Genomic DNA, 21271 nt, shown 5'->3' on the forward strand with positions numbered 1-21271 from the left:
AGTTAACAACTGGCATCATAGAACAAAATTGCAGTAGGTTTCCATCTTCAACTTAAGGAAGCTTTGCTGTGGAATAAATTTGAATGAATCAAACCAGGTAAAATTTTTTACATTTGTCATTCCCTCATGTCATTTTTTAGAGTAAAATAAAATACAACTTCATCGAGAAAGTGGATAATTATATGTTGCTTTCTTGTATGAATATAATTGTATGTGATTAACTTCAGAAATTAATTAGGCCTAACTGTTATTTTTAAATTTTATTGAATTCGTCATTCCCTCACTAGTGTACAAAGTGAGGGAATGAAGCTGAAGTGAGGGAATGATTCAAGATGGGTATATTATCAAATTTTTTTTTGCTCAATCGTGCCAGCCAATTTTATTTCCCAAATCTGTAAAAACTATTAAATATATAAGACTAAATTATAATAAATATTAGATATACTTAGTATGTAATCATTTTCAAACTTTAGGTAGATGTAACTTAGATAAAAACATGTATTAAAATAAAATATCATTGCCTCACTATTAGTGTCATTCCCTCACTTTTTAAATAGTGAAAATAATTAATTTACTTACTAATTAATTTGAAAAATAAATTAAAAAATTAGTAAATTAATTTATTAAATTAATTAATTTATTTATTAAATTAATTAATTAATTATTAATTATTATAAATTAATTCATTATAAATTAATTATTTAAAAAATTAATTAATTTAAATATTAAGTATAATTTATAGGATATATACTTTCTTTATAATGCCATTACATATTTCTATTAATATAAAAAGTTTCAGAGCTTTTTATTCACTTTACTTTTTTGGGATTTTATGAACTGAAAAATGACAGTTTTCGTAAGAATGACCCATATATACAGTGCCCGCCGCTAATAAAATCACCGGATAATAAAATCAGCCACTTTATAAAATCAAATCACCGAATCGTTACAATATTAATACATGTTAAAAACATCCTTTAATAAAATCAATGCCGCCGCTTTTTAAAATTAAAAATTTTGACTACATAATAAATCAAAGGTGCAATATTTCAGCTTTTTTTGTTCTCATTTATAAAATTTTAATTTTTCGAAGTTTAAAGATTTTTTTAGAAGAAGCAACAGTTACTCACAAACCTGTGAAACAGGTGTGGTTAGCACTTTCCTGCGATATACATAGTGTAAGAGTTAAGGAAAAATGTGGGTGGTAAGCGGCGAGTTCATAGAAATCAATTTATCAATGTTAATTCCTTGACTTGAATGAAGTTTGGAGAAATCTATCTCACTCAACAGGGGGTCGAATTCACATCTTACTTTTTATTGAATGAACCACAGAAGGGAGAGAAGTTTCTTTTGTTATCTATCTTAACAGAGAACATGAACAGATTTCCAAAAACTGTCTGTGCACATGTTCCATATTATTTAAGCAGTTTGAGTAAATTATAGTTAGAGCACATATCATTTTTAAGTTCGTTTGGTGTTAAATTTTATCAGCATGCCAAAAAGGAAAGATTTAAGTCTTAAAGATAAATTTGAAGTGCTGCAAAACTATGATAAGCTTCCTAAATGTAGTCAACGTGAAGCTTCAATGGAGATGGGGCTCATAACTGTTTCGAAGAAATGATCAGCAATGAAGAAAATGAAATGGACGAGAATTTTACACGTTACGTAGCTATTGACGATAACCTGCAAACATCAGGAGAAAAATCTGATTCTAAAATTGTTACAGACATCAAGTGATTACAGACAGTTACAGACATTTTGAAGTTGTTTCCCATCAAGAAATGGAGGAATCAGACTCAGAAGATGAAATAAACTCATCAGTGCCATCTTCAATGGAAGTCAGAAAAGCACTTAATGTATTGCAGCAAGCTTTAGAACAAAGAGGAAGAATATCGAAAACTATAAAAACTTCTATAAACTCTCAAATGATGTTGAAAAGTTAATTTTAAATACTGCAACTCAAGCAACCATTGATCGGTTTTTTGCACAACTTTTCCAAATTTAATCTTATGTAGGGTTTTACTTTATTAAAATAATTAAATTAGTTAAAATAAAGCATTAATATGGTCATTATTTCAGCTTTTAAAGTGTGTGCATTTAGAATATATCTTAAAAATTTGTTTTTTTTTTAAATGTTGAATCGCCTCTTAATAAAATCAAAAGAGCATAAAACGAAAGTGATTTTAACAAACGGCGGGCACTGTATATATACATACATAAATATATATATATATACATAATTACATATATATATATACATAATTATATATATATATATAAATATATACATAAATATATATATACATAAATATATATATATACATAAATATATATATACATATATATATATACATAAATATATATATACAAATATATATATACATAAATATATATATACATATATATATATACATACATATATATACATACATATACATATACATAAATATATATATATACAGTACAGAACCCGTTATCTGGAAATCAGAAAACCGGAAAACCAAAAAACCGGAACGAAATTCGATAAGTTTTCCCGCCATTTTTTTGAAAAAAAAGTTTTTTTCCTCATAAGATTTTAGGATTTTTCTTTCTTTTTTGAAAGATGTTTACCTTACCATCATTTTGGAAATAATCATTAGTGTATTACGTCATCGTTTTTTCTTCTTTTTAAGATTATTTCCAAATATTATTTTTTTTTTAGTTGGGTTTAACAATAAAAAAACGGCTTTTTGTATCGATTTAGAAAACCGGAAAAATCAGTTATCCGGAATAGTGATGGTCCAGATCGTTCCGGATAATCGGTTCCCTACTGTATATACATAAATATATATATATATACATATACATATGTAAGTTTAAAATGTAGAAAAAACATTGAAAAAATTACAGAATACTGAAAAAATATAAGAAAATTATTTAAAAAAACATATATATATAAAAAAGTTCAATAAAAATCCGGGAAAAAAAAGATATAATCACTTCATCAGCTCACACGATTATATTCACCAAAAAGAGTGCTTTCTAAATACTGTATCAATATAGCCAAAGCAAAATATATCAATTGTACCGTTACCCTTCAAACTTTGGCAAGGCTGTGAACTTTTAATTGAATTTTGGTAACAGTTACCCAGGTTCAAAAATAGACAAATAACTAATGAATTACAAGAAACATTTAACAATAAAAATTAAATTTTATTATAACTATAAATTTTCAACAAACACAACCCCAATCATTTCCAGATGCCTTCATGGGCATAAAATTTCCAATTTATACACTTTTAAATTTCCAAATGGTTATACTCAAGATAAAACTTTTCGATAAAAAGCACTTTTAAATTTCATATGCACCACATTCAATTAATTCACACTAAAAGGGATATTTATGAAATAAAAATCCTAGCTCATTCTAAATTTACAAAAAACATTCAAACTTTAGGTCATTATATTCCTACAACAGATAATTAACATTAAATATCCAAGGCTCATCTTAAAATAGGTATCTTAACACCCGATAGAAATAATTTAAAATACGGAATAAAATGCTCTTCTAAAAAGTTATTAAAAAGGTAAGAAATTAGAGTTTGTAAATACAAAAGGAACTTGCAGATCACCTTCTGGAACGTCCACCGGGTCTGCAGCTAGACTTGTGGACTAGGAGAACTTCGACTTTCTGACCGCCATTCAGTTCTTTAGAAACATTCGATTTTCTGCCGAGGACCGCTCGATTCTTGCCAACCGTCTTGAACTTAGCGACATTCAATCTATCACTTCCCGTCAACTATTCTGAGGCTTTAGATCAACTTTCTTCCAGACAACAGCTCATCCGACCAATGTTGCGTACTTAGTCCATCCAGAGACTTTTTCCAAACATCAACCTTTCAGCATTTCAGCCTAGATCAACTCACTCCGAGACTCCAGCTATATCCAAACTCATCTTCGATGATACCGGCTCAGAACACACTTCTAGCAGCCATGATAGATCCTGTCAGCGGTGATGTTTCCACCCAACATTCCATCGGGCACGATCCGCACTCCCGTCGTACTGCTTTTTCAGCCACTCTTCACGCCCTTTATACTTTTTTCACCAAGGCGAAATAATCCATACTGACCTGTTTACTCGCTCAAAAGTCCTCCCGCATCCAGGGGACATCAGGACAAAAAAAGATCCACAAGAAAAACCAGCTACAAACCCACTAATACGCCATAAAAGCGATAATCCAATCCTCCTTAAATGTTAATACAATTTATATCCACAATCTACCCTAAAAATCCCATTTTAAAAGGATAAATAAAAATTTCTCATGAAATATCATAATTTTGATTGCATTTAAATTTTATCATAGTGGTGCCATCTATTGAAAAATAACCCTTCTTTGAAAAGTATTGATACAAAAAAAAACTCCAATAAATTCCTATTTATTACACAATACAATAGTGTGAGGAGCATTAAAAATTTTCTTCTTGAAACAAAATAGAATAGAACACATTGTAGAAAACAAAATGTGAAGAAAAAACAACAAAACATGAAACGAAATCTATAAGGCGAGTAGCGAATTCAATTGAACTTACATGGACGGGAAAATTTTCAAGAATAATTTAAAATATTTTAGTAATAAGATTGCCAGATTACAAATTATTAAAACAAAATAGAATCTTATGAGTTAATTTGTCAAAATAATGAATTAATGAGTTAATTTGTCAAAATAATGAATTAATGAGTTAATTTGTCAAAATATTCTCAACACATAACAATTTATTAGCAGAAAAATGAATTGTGAAAATATTGGGTTAAAAAATTATTTTAAAAAGTGATTAAAAATTGCTTGAAACAAACCTTTTTAGATTTAATATTCAGCACTCTTTCAAGATGAAAAGTATCAGCTTCTCTTGAGGAAAATTTTAATGATACAGAGTTGTCCATACTAGAATCTTCAGATTCAAAACTGTACACAGGCATCTCTGTTATATTGATATCTAGAAAATAAAAATTGATCAGAACATTCTTCAAAACAATGGAAAATTTTAAAAGAAAAACAATTAGTTCGCCATTTTGACTATGCACTTAAATCAAAAACTGCAATATCTAAATACCATATTTATTTGAATTATAAGCTGCACCCGAAACTGTTAACAGTATTTTATAAAAAAAATTAAACATTTTGAAAAAAGGTTTATTAATATTCAATATTTATGAAATTAAAAAACATTTAAATGCGAATTAACAAAGAGTAAATAATTTATTTCAACAGAATTGAAAACGTTTAAATATACACATGAACTTGTAATTACTCTTACTGTCAAAAATAATGTTTCGAAAACTCAATTTCCTTCCCTAAACTCTGCTGCCAATTAAAAGTTGTATCTGATTTTCAGTAGCATTAGCATTGGGAAAAAATGCAATTCAGATTCAATTAAATACAGTAAACAATTTTCTCTAAGTAATGAAGATAAATACAATTTAGCTTATCTCATTTTCAAATAATGTGATAAAAAATTTTTAGACATAGAGGGTTGTTGTACAACATGTCTTCTCAGAACATCTAATTTTTGCTTCCATAATGATCCATTTTACAGACACTAGAGGGATAAGTAAAGGCAGGGATACAAAATATATCAATTGCATGAACAAGGTTCAGGGGAAATTCAGGTAGCCCTAGGGAAATTCTTCTTTAAATTAAAAAAAAAAAATTTAAATGGAAAATTATCCCAAAGAAAAAAATTGTACAAGAAAGAAGAATGAGGAATGTCTTGATGGAGATAAGTGATGTGCTCCTCTTCCCCTCCTTTGCCCCTACAAAGAAATATTACTCCTGAGAATCTAATCTACTTGGGATGGGCAGATTCAGACCAATACAAGTGTGAGTGAACTCATCTCAACATTTATTTAACTAAATTATCCTAATTTCATGCTAATTTTCTGTCGCCTAATAATTATTGCTTAAAAATGCATTCAAGTATACAAAAAATAGCTGTTTATTTGAAACTTAATGATTTCATAAACTCAACAAATCGGTTGCAAAATCAATAAATAACGAAAAAATATCTATTCCCATGATTATTTATATGCAATTTTGGCAATGACCATGAAATTAGCAAAAATTAGTTTAAAATTAAGATAATTTTTTTACATAAAAAACATACTAGTTTGAATGGACTTTAAAAGCTAATGCATTAAAGAGTTGCACTCCTAGCAGTCTGCAATGACATTTTTGGTTACGGGTAGCAATGCAATTCTCAATCTTTTTGATGTGCCCTACTTTCCCTTACAGTTTTGACAGTTAATTTTGTAACACTCTGTATAGATATATAAATAAATAAATACTTTATTTAAAGCACAGTTAAGTAAGATATTATTAACATGAGACAAAATTTTGATCTAAAGTTGTCACTCCACTCCAGCCTCACACTCCTTGATTCATCAGGAATGTTTGTAAATTTTTTTAAATATTTCTTCCTCTGGTGAAGTTTATTTTCACACAGAAAGATTAGAACAGATACAATAACTGATTTACAATGAATGTCTGCATTTGACAGTTGTTTTGCCTAAAGACATATTTTAGGACACTATAAGAATTCAATTGAATTGAATCTAGGGTTTAATATCAGGTTAGGGTTTAATCTTAATGTAGGGTTAATTGAATGTAGGGTTTAAGGCCCAACAAAAGACATGCTGCACCAAACAAACAGTTTTTAAAACAAAACTAAAGGTGAGATGCAAACTCATCTTATTAAATATATGAAATTGTTAAAATGATACATAACAAATGCAATCAAAAGTGAATAAAATTAAATAAAAGTGTACAACTTTAACAGTGCACAAAATCAATTGAAAAACTAATCATAATGAAATACTAAGTAAATAGAATTAGGTAAAAACAGTTATATACAGTATAAAATACAAATAGCACATAAAAATGCAAAGATCATGCAGAGCCTGACGAAAGAAAGAGCCTAGAAAGTTTAGCTTCTTCATTGATCTATCGTATGAATACAAAAATCTATATTTCGTAAATCCATGGATTTCTAGGGTGGAACTCAGTTTAAGTTTTGCAATTACGATGGACAAATTTGGCCAATGAAAAGCTTGAATTTTTACATATCACAAAATTTAAATACTTCCATAAAGTTCAGTTTTTCATTACTGAATTTAATTTTTTAATTAATAAAAAAAAATCTACTTTGAAGCTATTTTCAAAATCGGAAACTTTATTTTTCTCTGAAATTTAATTGAGCAGTGAATTATGTGTTTTGTTTCTTCTGAAATTTAGACATTTATTAAAATAATCAAGTTAAATAAATATTTTTAGAAAATTTTTTTCTCTCCAACCTTGCAGACTTAATTTTTTAAGGACAAATACTATTTTTCACATATGATAACTTTCCATATAATTAACACGTTGATTGCCATGTCACCCATATTCGGGTGACAGCAAAGTTTCTGATCAGGCACTTATTTGACTACTTCAGAAGGATATTAGTATGTATTTGAAAAGACATTTCACAGGAAGTAACAAAAGTATTAAATTGTTATAAAAGTAATATGAAAATCGTTTATTAAGATAATTATTTAGAATGTAAAACTTTAAAGCATTTTATACAAAGCTGGGGTTGGTCGGAACAACTTGGACAATAAGTTGGTATTTTCTTGAAATTCTTTTAGGACTTTGATCACCTCTTTGTTGGTGTGGGACAGCTTCTCTGTCCTCTGTGACCAATTCACTCATAACAGAGTATCCCCACATTGGGTACCTGGACATATCGGTATCGGTGGAAATGAGCTAGCTGATGAAGCGGCGGGCTGGCTCTAATGCAATTTACTGGGGCCCTGAACCTGCACTGGGAATTTCTCCCACCTGTTTTAGGGCATCCATATTCAAGATCTATGGCAAAATTGCCCATGAGCAATGGTGCACTGCTGACGGTCAGAGACAAGCTAAGGAGCTAAATTGTGACTGTCCTAGTGTACGTCAAAAAGAGCTTTTAAAGCTTAATAGAAACAGTTTAAGGAAGATCATTGGTCTACTTACTGGACACTGCATCCTCAGGAGACACATACACATAATGGGAATAGAAACCAATTCTCTTTGTCGGGGTTGTAATCTTGAAGAAGAGACATCACGACACATACTCTGTGACACTGATTATTTCAGCTATAGGGCTTTCATGCTAATCATGATTTAGGGTTTGGGTACTATAGACCTCTGGTCGATGTGCCCTGCTCGTTAGAGCTGCCCAACCTCTAAGTCTAAGATCTGCTCATTTGACATCATTTACCTGCATAACATTGTCTCCAAGCACCTCTAATGCTTTTTTTATGGAATCATTTTTAGGAACAGTGATATTATGCTGATTCCGACAAAGACAAGGATTTGTTATATTTTCAGTCAACCCTAAATTTCGGAATAATCCATACCACATTTTACTGCATTAAGTTCAACAACAACTAGTGTTTTCAATGTTGCAGATGTCTGTTGCCTTGGTGAAACAGCATGAATGCTATGATTTTTTTGTACTTGGTACCATGATAGGAGCAATTTTGGAGGATAAAATTTTCAAGTCCTGCGTCTCTCCATTGATGTTTGACAATCCTGTTATCTGTTTTGGATACCATCTCCCCTTTTCTTAGTTTGCAATAAAGAATATCACTTGGGAGGAACTTTTTGTCATTCTTAAGTGTTCTCACTACATGGGTCTTGCGCTTTAGGCATAATATCGCTAATTCATAATTCGTATAAAAATTATCAATGTAAAATGTTCGTCCTTGATAGAAAAGTTTCTCTGCGAGCTGAAGACATACGCTGTGCGCTAATCCTGTTTCTCTAACACCTTCAGCTGATTTACCAGAATAAATTTTAATCTTGTCTCATGTATATCCCGTGCTTGAGCATAATTGAAATAATTTGATTCCATATTTGTGCGCTTTATTTGGTATATATTGTTTGAAGATGAGTCTCCCATGCCATGGAATCAATTTTTCATCAATAGCAATGTGTTTTTCAGGCGTGAATATTTTTTTATACTTTCATTCCAGTTTGTTGAAAAGTGAAGGTATATTTCCAAGTTGATCTTTACGAGCAAAGTACACATTATTGGCAAAATTAAAATTACTCAATAGTAACACGAATCTGTTTCGTGACATAATAGTACGCGATAATGAAAGTTATACAGAGAGCTTTTCGAACAATAATTGGAAAAGCGGTTTACTTTTACAAATCCTAATGTATAAAATCAGTCCCAAGAATTTTTTATTTCTTGAGGATAAGTAGGTGTATAGTTATGCATCCATGAACACAGTGTTAGCTCAGATTTATATAACTTTTGTTCCGTGTGTCAATTTGTTTCCGATACAAGTAGGTCTATTATTTCGTCATCAGCGAACAGTTCAAACACATAATATGGATTAACATCACCAGGTAATTGTCTAATGATGCCGTCTGTCTCAGAAAAAGAGAATTTTATTTTCCTCAGTAACATCAGTTCTTCTTTCTTCATCAATGACTGATTCTTGCAAAATCTCGTCAATGGTATCTTCATTACATTCAGTATCACTAAGATTGCACTGATGAATAGAATTATACAATGTAATTCTATTTATATTTCTCGGAAATCTTATTTCTTTCTCATCGCTGCTATCCGAATTTGTGTAAGCCTTGTAAAAGCTATCTTGCTCACTGCTATTTGACTCACTACACCCCCAAAAGTAGGGGGTAGCCGCAATCTGGGAAATATGGTTCCAACAGTCTACAGTTTTGACCCCATAATATTAATTTTACTTTTTGCTTATTTTGCTATATATCTAAAACTTTTTAAGCAAATTTGAAAAAATTTTGCATAGATTATAAAATTTGTTTGTCCAAAGATAATTTCATGCAAAGAATAAGCCTTATGAAATATTTGTTATATTTTATTATTATATTTAATAATGGTCACAAAAAATTTGCAATAGTAAGGTATACAATTTTTTGCATCATTTTAAAGAATATAATTTTACATGGCAAAATAAGAAATTTGAGCAAAATCGGTAGAACTGTTCCTAAGAAATTGAATTTCAAAAAAGCCAGATATTTAAAATTTGATTTAAAATAAAAAAAGACCTGACACACCACTGGCTAGGGATAAACAAGAAAGCACTCTAACAGGTCGAAATGAAAGAGCTTCTTACTGGCATCTATGCATGACAGTAGAACCAAAAGGGTTAAAGCCCCAGAAAGAAAGGAGTCACAGTTATATTGCTATAACATTTAAATGCAAAATATTTTTAAATAAGATTTCTATATTTGTTACCAGAGTTAAGCTGTTTCACATAAATTCATACTTTACATCATTATTTCTTTTAGATATTAAAAAAAAATAATGCTGAGATAGAAAAAGTTATAAATAGTAAAAATAATCTTCCTTACGTATTTGTCAAATCAATGATGATATGTATACATAAATGCAGTTCAGTTTTGAACAAATATTCTTGCAACCTTGGTTTTCCCTGTGTATAATCTTGTTTTACTGTCCCATCACAAATGCTGTTATAATAATGTTATTACCAGTTTAGATCATTTTGAAACTTAGAGATTCCCACATCTACTGTTCAGAAATTTTACCGATATTTAAAAAAAGTTATGAAGTTATTTCCTTTTGAGAAGAAAAATGGCATCTTCTGATGCTTATTGACAAAGGAAAAAATGAAGGTTTGTTACAGTTTGGGGAAAGCTCATCAAACATCAGGTTTGGTGTTTAGGAATCAGTTGATAAAAGTATTGAAACTTACGGTATTGTCAGAAAAGGAAATAGTTGCAGAAGATAAGAGCAAAGTGATATCGATGAAGACAGAGAAATAGAACTAAAACCAACGTGTGGAATCACAACCAAAAACAATTTGTGGGAGATTTTGAAACCCTAAAATAATAAGGAGCTTTCTGTAGGACAATGACCCCCTGCAGTCCAAACAAAAACAGACGCTATAACGTGAGTCCGCTATAATGTGAAGACACCTGGGCAATTCCACGAAATTGTCAACTTTTAAGTGAAATTTTTTTTTTATGAATTGCATATTTTAATTTTAAAAATATGTTCAAAAATAGCCAAAGTCTACATATTACTGTTTAATTTTTGATAATTTTAAGTTTTTTGAATCTGGCATCATTCTAAAGTAATCACATGACTGACAAGTGAATTCTTCACATTTGTGCTCAAATTGTTTTCTTGAAAAATACTTATAAAATAAAAGAAATGTATCTTTCTTTTGCAATATTTTGATAAAATATGCATATAGTACAAAATTTAAACATTTAAAACATAGCCTTTAAGTCATTTTAAGTTTAATATATTAAATAAAAGTAACTTTTTTTTGTGTCATTCAGTCACATGTTTTAGTATATTTTTTTAAATAGCAACTGCGTTTTTGAATGAAAATGTGTATATTTTGGAATATAAAGCAGATGTGGCATAAGAATCAATGAGAAATTGTAAAATTCTATGCATTTGATTATTAACTTCCAATAATTAGCGTGACGGAATGACACATCTTCGGCGATGGAATGACAAAACGAGTCCTTGAGAAGCTTAGTCAAAAACTACCCAGTAAGCACACACCTCACGGCAAACGTAAGGCCGTAAGCTGGCATTCTAGGTAGGATAACGGCAAAAGGCAAGTACAATAGGGTCCTTTATCGTTTGTTTTGAGGCATTTCAGGAAGCGGCGGAATAACTCCTCACTTATACAGGCCCGAAAAATAAAACCGCTGTTTGGCCTCTTACACTAAATTAGTTACAGGACCTTTATTGTATACCGCTGTTTGGCCTCTTACACTTAATTAGTTACAGGACCTTTACTGTATACCGTTAATTAAATGTAATGTTACAATTGATTAATAATGAATAGATGCAGAGTTGGTAAAAAATGTGCTTTTAACTCAAAACTTTGAAAAAAATCAGGAGAGAAAGGAAAAAAATTCATAAAACATTAACCATATTTTTTGAGAGGAAAAAAACAGTTTTTATTATTCTTTGAAAACTGCTAATTTTTTAAATAGAATATTAAAAACTAGAATTTTATTATTTTATTATAATCTAAATATACTTTCTGTGGCATTACCTATTATATTTTTTAAAAAAGTAATTTTAATAAAAAAATAATCATTTTAAATTTGATTACAATTTTTAAATAAATATATATAATTATTTTTTTTTAATTTTTTCTTTTTGAAATCATTTTCTGAAGTATAATTTTTAACTCGAAATATAATATATTTGTTACTTTCAAGAAAAATTGAATACATATTCCCTTAAAAATAAGAATAAATATTAATACTTATAACTAGAACAATGAAATTAACCAAATGAAATTAACATGAATTTTTTTCAGACTATGATTCTTTTTTTAAACATTCTTTAAAACAAAAATGAATTGGTAAGTTCAAAATTCATGTAAATAAAAAAACCCATTTATAGAAAATAAATAGAAAAAAATATTGTAAATTGCTTATATCCTCCTTGAAATTATAAATATCTTGAATTTAGAGCAAGGATTTTTAATGAAATATGCTTTTTTATTACATTAATTTACTAACTTTTATTACAATTTAAGTATTTTGTAATAATGAATGTATACCATTTAAAAAAGTAAACTTTTCATTTATATAAACTGCTTTTTGTTTTTTTTTATTTTAATGTTCATTTTAAACTTAATATCTTAGTTTAATCACTTACTTCTTAAAAACTGGATTCAAAATAGTTTAAATGGTCTTAGGAATTTTGAATTTTAAAAAAATCGTGTTTAAATTTTCTGATTGGTTATAGCAAACGTCTAGTCCAATAAAGTAAGTAACTTTTTTTTCCGTAAACTTTTAAGCAATACTTGAAGGTAATAATTGCTTAGGAAATTTTATTCTTCAAAATATGTTTTTAAATAATAAAAATACATTTGGATATTTTTATTAATTAAACTTCAAAATATTAAGCAAATAATTTTTTCTCTAAGCTTATAATACAGAATATAGATAAAAATAAAAATTATACTTTCAAAATGTTAATTATATTTATTTTTTATTCGCATAACAAAAATATTTTTTCATGCAGTATTATATTTATTTTTAAAATAGTTTATATACATTAAGGAAAAAAAAACTGTTGTGAATGCAATACACAGATGGCGCTGTTTTTTTATTTTTTACTTTAGACGTGTTTTCGATTCCTGCCGATAGATGGCAGAAAATATAAAGTGTCGGGTCTTGTAGGGTTGCCTTTATTTTAACTTTGATAGAATTTCGCCAATTTACACAGAGTGACAGTCGGTACGGCTTCTGTCCTGGCTGAGGCATAACCCCCCGCGGACTCAGCGGAAACCATATCCCTCCCCCACCCAAGGACAACCCTCCAACAAAAGTTTCTGCTTACTAAAAAAAAGCAAATCTATCATTCATGTGTGGCAAGGGTCTGCACTATTTATTCTAGCATAAAATGTGACATAAATAAAAAAAATGTTCTACTGCATATTGCCTTTACCAATTAAATAGCGGAATAGTTATTTAAAACCAGAATTGCGTTATTGAGTTTTATTTTAAAACTCAATTCTTTTAATAGCAAATTAGACAAAATTAAACATTAAATTTCTCTGTTTCAATCTTTCTTTACACTTACATTCATCACATACTTCAATTCAAGTGTTAATCAAAATAGCATCGTATTTAAAGCTGGAAAAAATACAAAAGTTATAGCATGATTTAAAAAAAGTTACCGATTTTTTCTTCTATGAAGTCGATATAAGATTTAAATAAAAATGCATTGTGTGAAAAATTACTCATTCTCCAATAATGTTCCCTAGTTGCAGAAAAATGAAAGAAACACGACAATACAAAATAATAAACGCACATTTATCCATTTTCAAACGTCATTTGCAAAATGTTTCCTATACATGAGTTAAAAACATTGTTTTTTCTCACAAGGGGTTTTGGGGTTAACAAATTTTAAAATTGTGCTGTGTTTTAAATCTTAGGAAACAATGGCAGAAATATGGCTGAAATATGAAAATAACGGTAAGAGAACCGAAATTTTATTTGTTTGCCCAATTAAACTGTTGGTATAGTTTTAAATTTACGGTCAATTTGCAAATCAATATTTTAGAAAAGGCATAACTATTTAGACAAAATTGAATGATTATGTAATTAGAACTAAGTGGAGCTCGTTTAACTTTTAACCATAAACTGGCGAAAAATGAAATAGTATTTCATGCTGCCGAATCGACTTGGCAATTTTCATAGTACAAAACGAATCCAATTTTCATACCTAGTTTTTAAAGAGTGCAGTTCTTTTAGAATTAATTTATTAAAATCCGGTTAAAGTTTGAGGTTAATTTTAAAAAAAATCAAAAACAGATCATAGTTCGTAAACATGCAAATATTTAAATATATTAAATGTTTTTCAGATTGTGACGATAATTTATACCTTGACTGCAGCAGATAAATTTTTATCAATTGATCAGCTTCTACAGTCCCTTTTTAGAGGCGATTTTAAATATTAATCATACGCTTACTGATAATAGTTGTTCGACACAATTTATTTTTATGTATCCTTGTTTTCTACATGGAGGCACCGTCACCTGTTCGCTACGCTCGATAATCCCTGTAGTTGATTCTCGTTCATCAAGTTTGAAATAATTGAAGATCAAGTACAAATCGTTTTCTTCTACTTTTTTAAATAAAAATTACGATTGGATTGCCAGAAGTTGTATTTTAAGGATTACTAAGTTTTGACAAATGAAAAATAAGGAAAAACGGTCTCGCCGAGAGTTATTACGCATTGAAGATGTTCTATGAAAAAAGCAGTTTCTGCCCACGCGCAAAATCGTTTTTTTTTCTCTCAGAACTAGAGGCATTGGGTACAAACCTTTCTCTCAAGAATGTTCTTAAAAGTTTTTTTTTTTCCTGAAAAGTCGATTAAAATTTATTTGTTTAATATAAAATTATTATACTTTTATTTAAGTTCATTATATTAACTTGTTAATTTTAACAAAATAAAAAAGATAGCTGGATTTGAATAATAAATAACTGTGCTTAAAAATATTACATTTAGAAAGGCAGAATGCGAGACACAATAAGAATTAATAAATTAGAAGTAATTTTTTCTTGTTAACAGATCATATAGGAAACAATTCTTATTTCTCTTTATTCTACATATATTTTCAAATATCGGTATGAAATGTCGAAGTTTTATATTTGGCAACACCTAATCTTTTTCTATATATATTTTTTTCTTTATTTTTATTATTTTTAATAAAGTCAAGAGGGATATTATGAAAATCGCGTAAATGAAAAATTTTTCCACAACAATCGATAAATATTTATTAGTTAAAGAAAAAATTAAAAAGAACCTTTTAAATTGTAATAACTTTCAAACAAATAAGAGTTTCTAAGAGGAAATAAAGACTCTATGTTACGGTTATAAACTAAATTTGGCTCTTTCAGCATACCAAATTTAACTTCTGCAACTGAATGCTTGCGGCCATAGAGCGGCCCACGTGTTATTTTTCTAACAAGAATAAAAATAATCTTGACTTAATTTTAGAATTATTTTTTAATTCCATTGCAATTTGCGTTCAATCTCCTACATATCTGCGTAATGTGAAGTTTCTAAATCTAACAGTGTCTGATAAAGTGTAACGTTAAGTTGAAAACCCCAAAACAGTGGCGGTGTCAGGGACCTTTTCAGTCTTCTGACAGAGAAGGAAATTTATTAATATCTGCTCGTTTTACGTTAATTTAGCAATGCAGTTTATTTTTCCAACTTCATATAAAAAGAAAGTTTTAGGAATGATCAATGTTAATGTTATTATTCTAGGTTCTCATGCGTTCGCACTTCTCGATTAGACCAATTTAATCGAAAACTTCAACACTATTATCTTAAGTAAAGAATTCTAAGAGTCATGAAAAAAATCATGATAGCGTCTCGAAAATCAAAAAGCATCTCGAAATGTAATAATAAAAAATAAAGAAGACAATTTTTGAAATTCTTAGAATTCATTGTTTTACAGACTGAGTTTTTTCTTTTTATTTTCACCAGAGCGTATTTTTAATAGTGTTATATTAAATTACTTTAAAGCATTTTATAATCTTTTTATAGTTAACTTATACACAACTATTGTTCTCCTTTTAGGCAGCAATTATTATATAAATATTAATACTGAAGAAAGAAAAGAATTTTGTATTGTTCTACGAAACGTATATTGGCTGGAATTAATTATCAATTTGGCCCATTGACTGACAAAAGGATAAAAATTAATTTAGACACCTTTTGTAATTTATGACGACCTTATAAAAGATCTATCCAAGAAAAAAAATGATCAATGGGTATCCAGTGATTGGAATAGTGCATTTACAATTCTCTCATGTTATTAAACTAATAGTATTCTTTGACTTTCATTAATCATTTTATTAACAAAATTGTAATTGTAAAGTATATTTTTTCTCTCTTAATAACACATACTTTTTTTAATTTTTTATTTTAATAATCTTTTTAATTTGGATTAATTCGGTTTTTAGAAAACAGTTCAAACCAATCTTTCAATAAAATTTTATATCAATAATATCTGATATCTAGTAACTTATTCTTAGCTTATTTGCAGTTAAATATAATAAATTTCGCAATTATAGTAGGAATAACGAAGTTTACCTAATACGACATAGTTAAATTAAATTTTTACTCTTTATTTTGTAAAAAAAATTTTTTTTTTTGATATTCATATTTTTTGTAGAATATTTATTTTAAGGAACTTGTAATTCAACGTTGAGTAATTTACGCTGAGTAATTTTTTTGCCGTATTGACTTATTCATTCTTTATTTGACTTAGCTCACATAAATATAATATCTCCCGAAATTGGTTATATGGGGTTTATATCAAATAAACCCCATATAATCAATTTCGAGCAGTCCAGTAAACATATCTTAATAGAAAATTAAAGGATTTAAGTTTCCAACTCAGAATTTTAACACCTTAATCCTTACACTACTATAACAAACCTTAAATGAAAATATTGTTTCGAATTATTTTCGTTAAAACAAAAACAAAGTTTACTCACTGTCCCTTCCTTACACAGGGGGGTTGCTCTCCCAGGAGCGACCCATCATAATAATTAATTATCGAATTAGTGCTGTTTTAAATAGTTTTCGATAAAATTATAATAATTTGAATTATTATTATTAATGATTGCACTAAAATTAGTAGTTTGTAATGCAAGCACTTTTGTACGTTGTAAGAACTAGCGCTTTTTTTTTCTGCATATATTAAATGTAAAGTCAATATCAAAAAGAGAATCATAAGAATTTTAATGATCAATTTTATGCAATAGAATTTCAGGAATAAAAAGGAGTTTGTAAGTGTATTTGTGTGCCCTTCATGATATTAAAATATTTGTTAGTAAAAGAAGTAAAGACCTTTATTTTAGAATTAAGAAGTTAAAGTTTACTTTGAGGGGGACGAGTACTAGTGATGGTAGGTGATGGAATGTAGCTGTTTCAAAAAGAGATCCTTTTCCTCTCTTTGTTAGTGTATGGTAACTTGAGAAGTTAACGATGTCCGGTTATGCGTTTCTCACATCCCACCCTGTTGGGGGTCAGAGTTCTTGAGGAACTTCAGACTTTTCCAATATTTTGTTATTTTTTTATGTTTTGAATCGATCTCCCCTATCATCAATTTCAGTTTTAATTTCTTTCCTTATATTGCTGACGATTATTATTATTTAACATTTTCATAAGACCACTATTATGTTCAATTGTTCGTAATAAGTTTTTCATTGAACTGTTTATTTTTTTTCCTAAAAAAATAAATAAGCAAAAAATATAACAGAAAAACGCAAAATTCTCATATTTCGCAGATTGCGAAAAGCAATACACCGTAAAAGTCATTTACAGATCAAAATTGTGTTTCTAAAATGTATCTAACAAAAATCTTTCAACCATTTGGGGGAAATTAGAAAAGTAAATGAAAAATAAATATATAAATGAACTCTAATTTTAAAAAAAAATATTTTTTGATTTAATATCAAGGTCTTATTTGATTAGTAATATAACTTGTTAAAAATGGAGAGGGTCTCGCTTTTTATGCTTTATAAGTACAACAAAGCATCATAATTCTTTGCACTTTTTTGGATTTTTAAACTCCTTGTATCTGAACAGTCCAGAGCTTGTAAATGATTCAAATAAATCAAATTCATTCTCATTCATGTGTTTTAAAATTAACATTATTCAAATTAAAATTAACATTAAAATATTATAAAGCGAGAAATCAGTTACAACCTGTCATAATTCTAACAATTGATATAATAAATCGGTAACTTACTTAATTAACTATATTTCGTGGTTCGTGCAATAATGAAGAAAGCTAAAATATAAAAAGAAAACTGTAAAAGAAAAATTAACGGTAATTAAATTGTTAAATCTTCTTATTTCGCATCTTCATAAATTATTAAAATTCAATTCTTCTCTCATCTGGACACAAATGCATTTAAAATTAGATCTTTTGAAATTCATGCATTTAAATTTTTTACTGTCTTAATATTTATGAGTTAACTCAGAAACTTCTAACCGTATTTCATTTCTTAAATTAGCAAAAAAGTTCAGAAGGAAAAAATAATTAATGTCCTCTGTTTTTATTTAATTTTGAACCAATACAGAAAAATTTATGAACGGGCAATGTTTAGGGAGGAAAACTCCTTAATTCTTTGAGTAGAGAAATAATAATACGTTACAATACCATGCGTTTCTTTCTAAATTAAAAATTCGTTAGGGCGTAGCCAACGGAGTTAAATTATTGCCGTTTGCGCCATTGATAACTTCAATCTACGTTTTATTATCTGTATTTTATTTGTAGAGCAAAAACTGCAAGATTTAGAAAAATCAAATTACAATGGACTGTAGAGAAGTGTACAGGGATTACGATGGAATGAAGAAAATGTATGATCGATAATTTGTTTGAGAATTATTAACTCCTACACTCAGTGATAAAAAATATCGTATGAGCCGCTCTGCTGGACACAAAAATTCCTCTACAGAATTGAAATTTTGTTTTTCTGAGCAAAAACAACAAGATTTTAAAATTTGAAATTACTATGGTTTATAGAAAGAAATACAGAGAAAATTTAACATTCGATAATAAGTATTATTAACTCTTATACTTGTAAAAAAAATACTATATATGGATGATCTGTAAGATGAGAAAATGTATGATCAAAACTACCAAAATATTGCTAAGTTTACCATAATTCTAGCTCTATGGAAACACCAAAAAACTCGATAATTTTTACCAAAGTGTTTGGGTAATGTTTTAGGTTGACAATAAGATGAAATTTTATAATGTTTGTTAAATTTTGGTAAAATATGGTAAATAATCATGTTAGCTAAGAGCATTTTCTTCTTATAAGCCTTTATTCAATAAAATTAACTGTTCTGTTTTGTATTTTCTACTAAATGTGTGGTAATAAGAACTATATTTGTGAAAACCAGAATTTCTGTTAAACCCTTACAATTTGAATAGAAAATTTATCAAATAAATGGTTTAAATGCAGGATATATTTTAATTTTATTACCCAAGTTATTTTTTTTTTTTTTTTTTTAAACCAGAAATGTCAATACAGTTCCGTAATTTTACCGAATTGCTTTCTTCGTATTTTCCACTTAAATGTAATTATGCAGTTAAAATTCGATGAGCTAAAAAATCATTTTTATATGTAAACCTAAAACGGATTTTCTTTCGAATTCCAATTTATTTGAAAGCCATTTCTAATTTAAGTGTTCATTCGTGATTTTTTTCAGGTATATTTTAAATATTGACTGTTTATTCATTTTTGCAGAAAATTTATTTTTTCGTCAAGAGATCTTTGTCTTTTTTTTAATTTTGTAAGCTCGGACTGAATTGTGAATTAAGAGTAGCGAAAGAGAGAGAGAGGGATTTGCATGTTGCAGGATATAAATCTTAACAGTTAAATTGACTTTTTTAAAAATAAATAAACCTAACAATAAAAAGTATTCTCAGTTTAAACTGTTAAAATTCTCGTCAACAAATAAAATAATTTCTCAGCAATTTTTCTTGTTTTATTATTGTAATACACAATCTGTATTCCTTAGGTCAAATCTTCTTTAAAGTGCAGATGATAATTTTCAAGTTGAGGTAGTCCTCGAAGTCGTTACGATTAGCATTTTAACAAAACATTCTTACATAACGCTACTTCACTTGTACATTTTAAAAGCAAAATATTCAGCGTTTCAGTTTAAAATATTGGTTTTTAAGGGAAGAAAATAAAACAAGGATTTAAGGGAAACAATTACGCGGATAGGTGATCGGAAACGGGGGGAGTCAGAGACTCCCTGTTTTTCTTTTTTTAATTTTCGCATGGAACAATTCCTTAACAGAAAGAGTTAATAATATTTATTAATAATACATATTAATCTTATAGAGAAACAGGATTTTATTTTTCTGCACAGGAAGTCAAAACATTCATGTAAGCATTATTTCCAAGTGTAGAAGTATAAAAGTTTTTCTGAAAAAAAAAGCATACAAATAAGTTTTGACATAATGCAATTATTTAATTTCGAGAGTTCATTTATCGTTGGTAATTAACTAAATGTTTTTGTTATTTAATTTATTTTTCCTTTATATCACCAGAAATTGTTTTTAATAATTTAAAAATAAATATTGATCTTAATTTGAGGACATCTTACTGTCTGAAATCACAGGACACGTATTTTTAAAAAGAATCATTTAAGTGACCTTGTTTCCAATCCTTCAAGTTAAGGGAAAAAGAGAGGGGAAAGCGAACGCTAAGCACTTTAAACCCCCTTCCCCGATTCTAAGAAATAATCTCTTCAACCAGGTGGTCCACTTACCCCAGACGCCAAAAGATTCAATGGTCGCCAAAAAATTTGGAAAAAAAAGGGGATAAATAATGGAAATGGTCAACTTCAAAAGAGGTCTCCTTTCTGCTTTATTGCAGGAATGCGATACTCAACAGCCTAAGAAGGACAAGTAAGTAAACTTTTATTCTTTAGCTCATGTTATATTTTCAGAAAACTATTATTTATTAATTTTTCACAAATAATTTGTTTTTATTTTCTTTATTTAGTTTTTAGTAATTATATTTTTTAATCGTTATATTCCCCCGTTTCCGATCACCTATCCGCGTAATTGTTTCCCTTAAATCCTTGTTTTATTTTCTTCCCTTAAAAACCAATATAGTGTAAGTTACCATTTTAGTTTTAAAATGAATTATAAGTTCCATTAATCCTAACA

At 28.4% G+C, this 21271-nt stretch overlaps 1 protein-coding gene across 20 annotated transcripts in view; it reads right to left on the reverse strand.

Moving 5' to 3' along the window:
- LOC107451625 (telomerase protein component 1) overlaps positions 1–21271 on the reverse strand; it is a 300321-nt gene that overhangs the window by 206638 nt on the left and 72412 nt on the right. For all 20 annotated transcript variants that reach the window (XM_021147109.4, XM_021147108.4, XM_087155402.1 and 17 more), the window contains one exon: positions 4835–4974. In XM_021147109.4, the coding sequence (XP_021002768.3) occupies positions 4835–4974 (140 nt within the window). The remainder of the gene's footprint in view (positions 1–4834; positions 4975–21271) is intronic.

The sequence above is a fragment of the Parasteatoda tepidariorum genome, chromosome 11, assembly GCF_982258835.1.
Source record: "Parasteatoda tepidariorum strain Cologne lab strain chromosome 11, Ptep-v5.0, whole genome shotgun sequence".
NCBI lineage: Eukaryota > Metazoa > Arthropoda > Arachnida > Araneae > Theridiidae > Parasteatoda > Parasteatoda tepidariorum.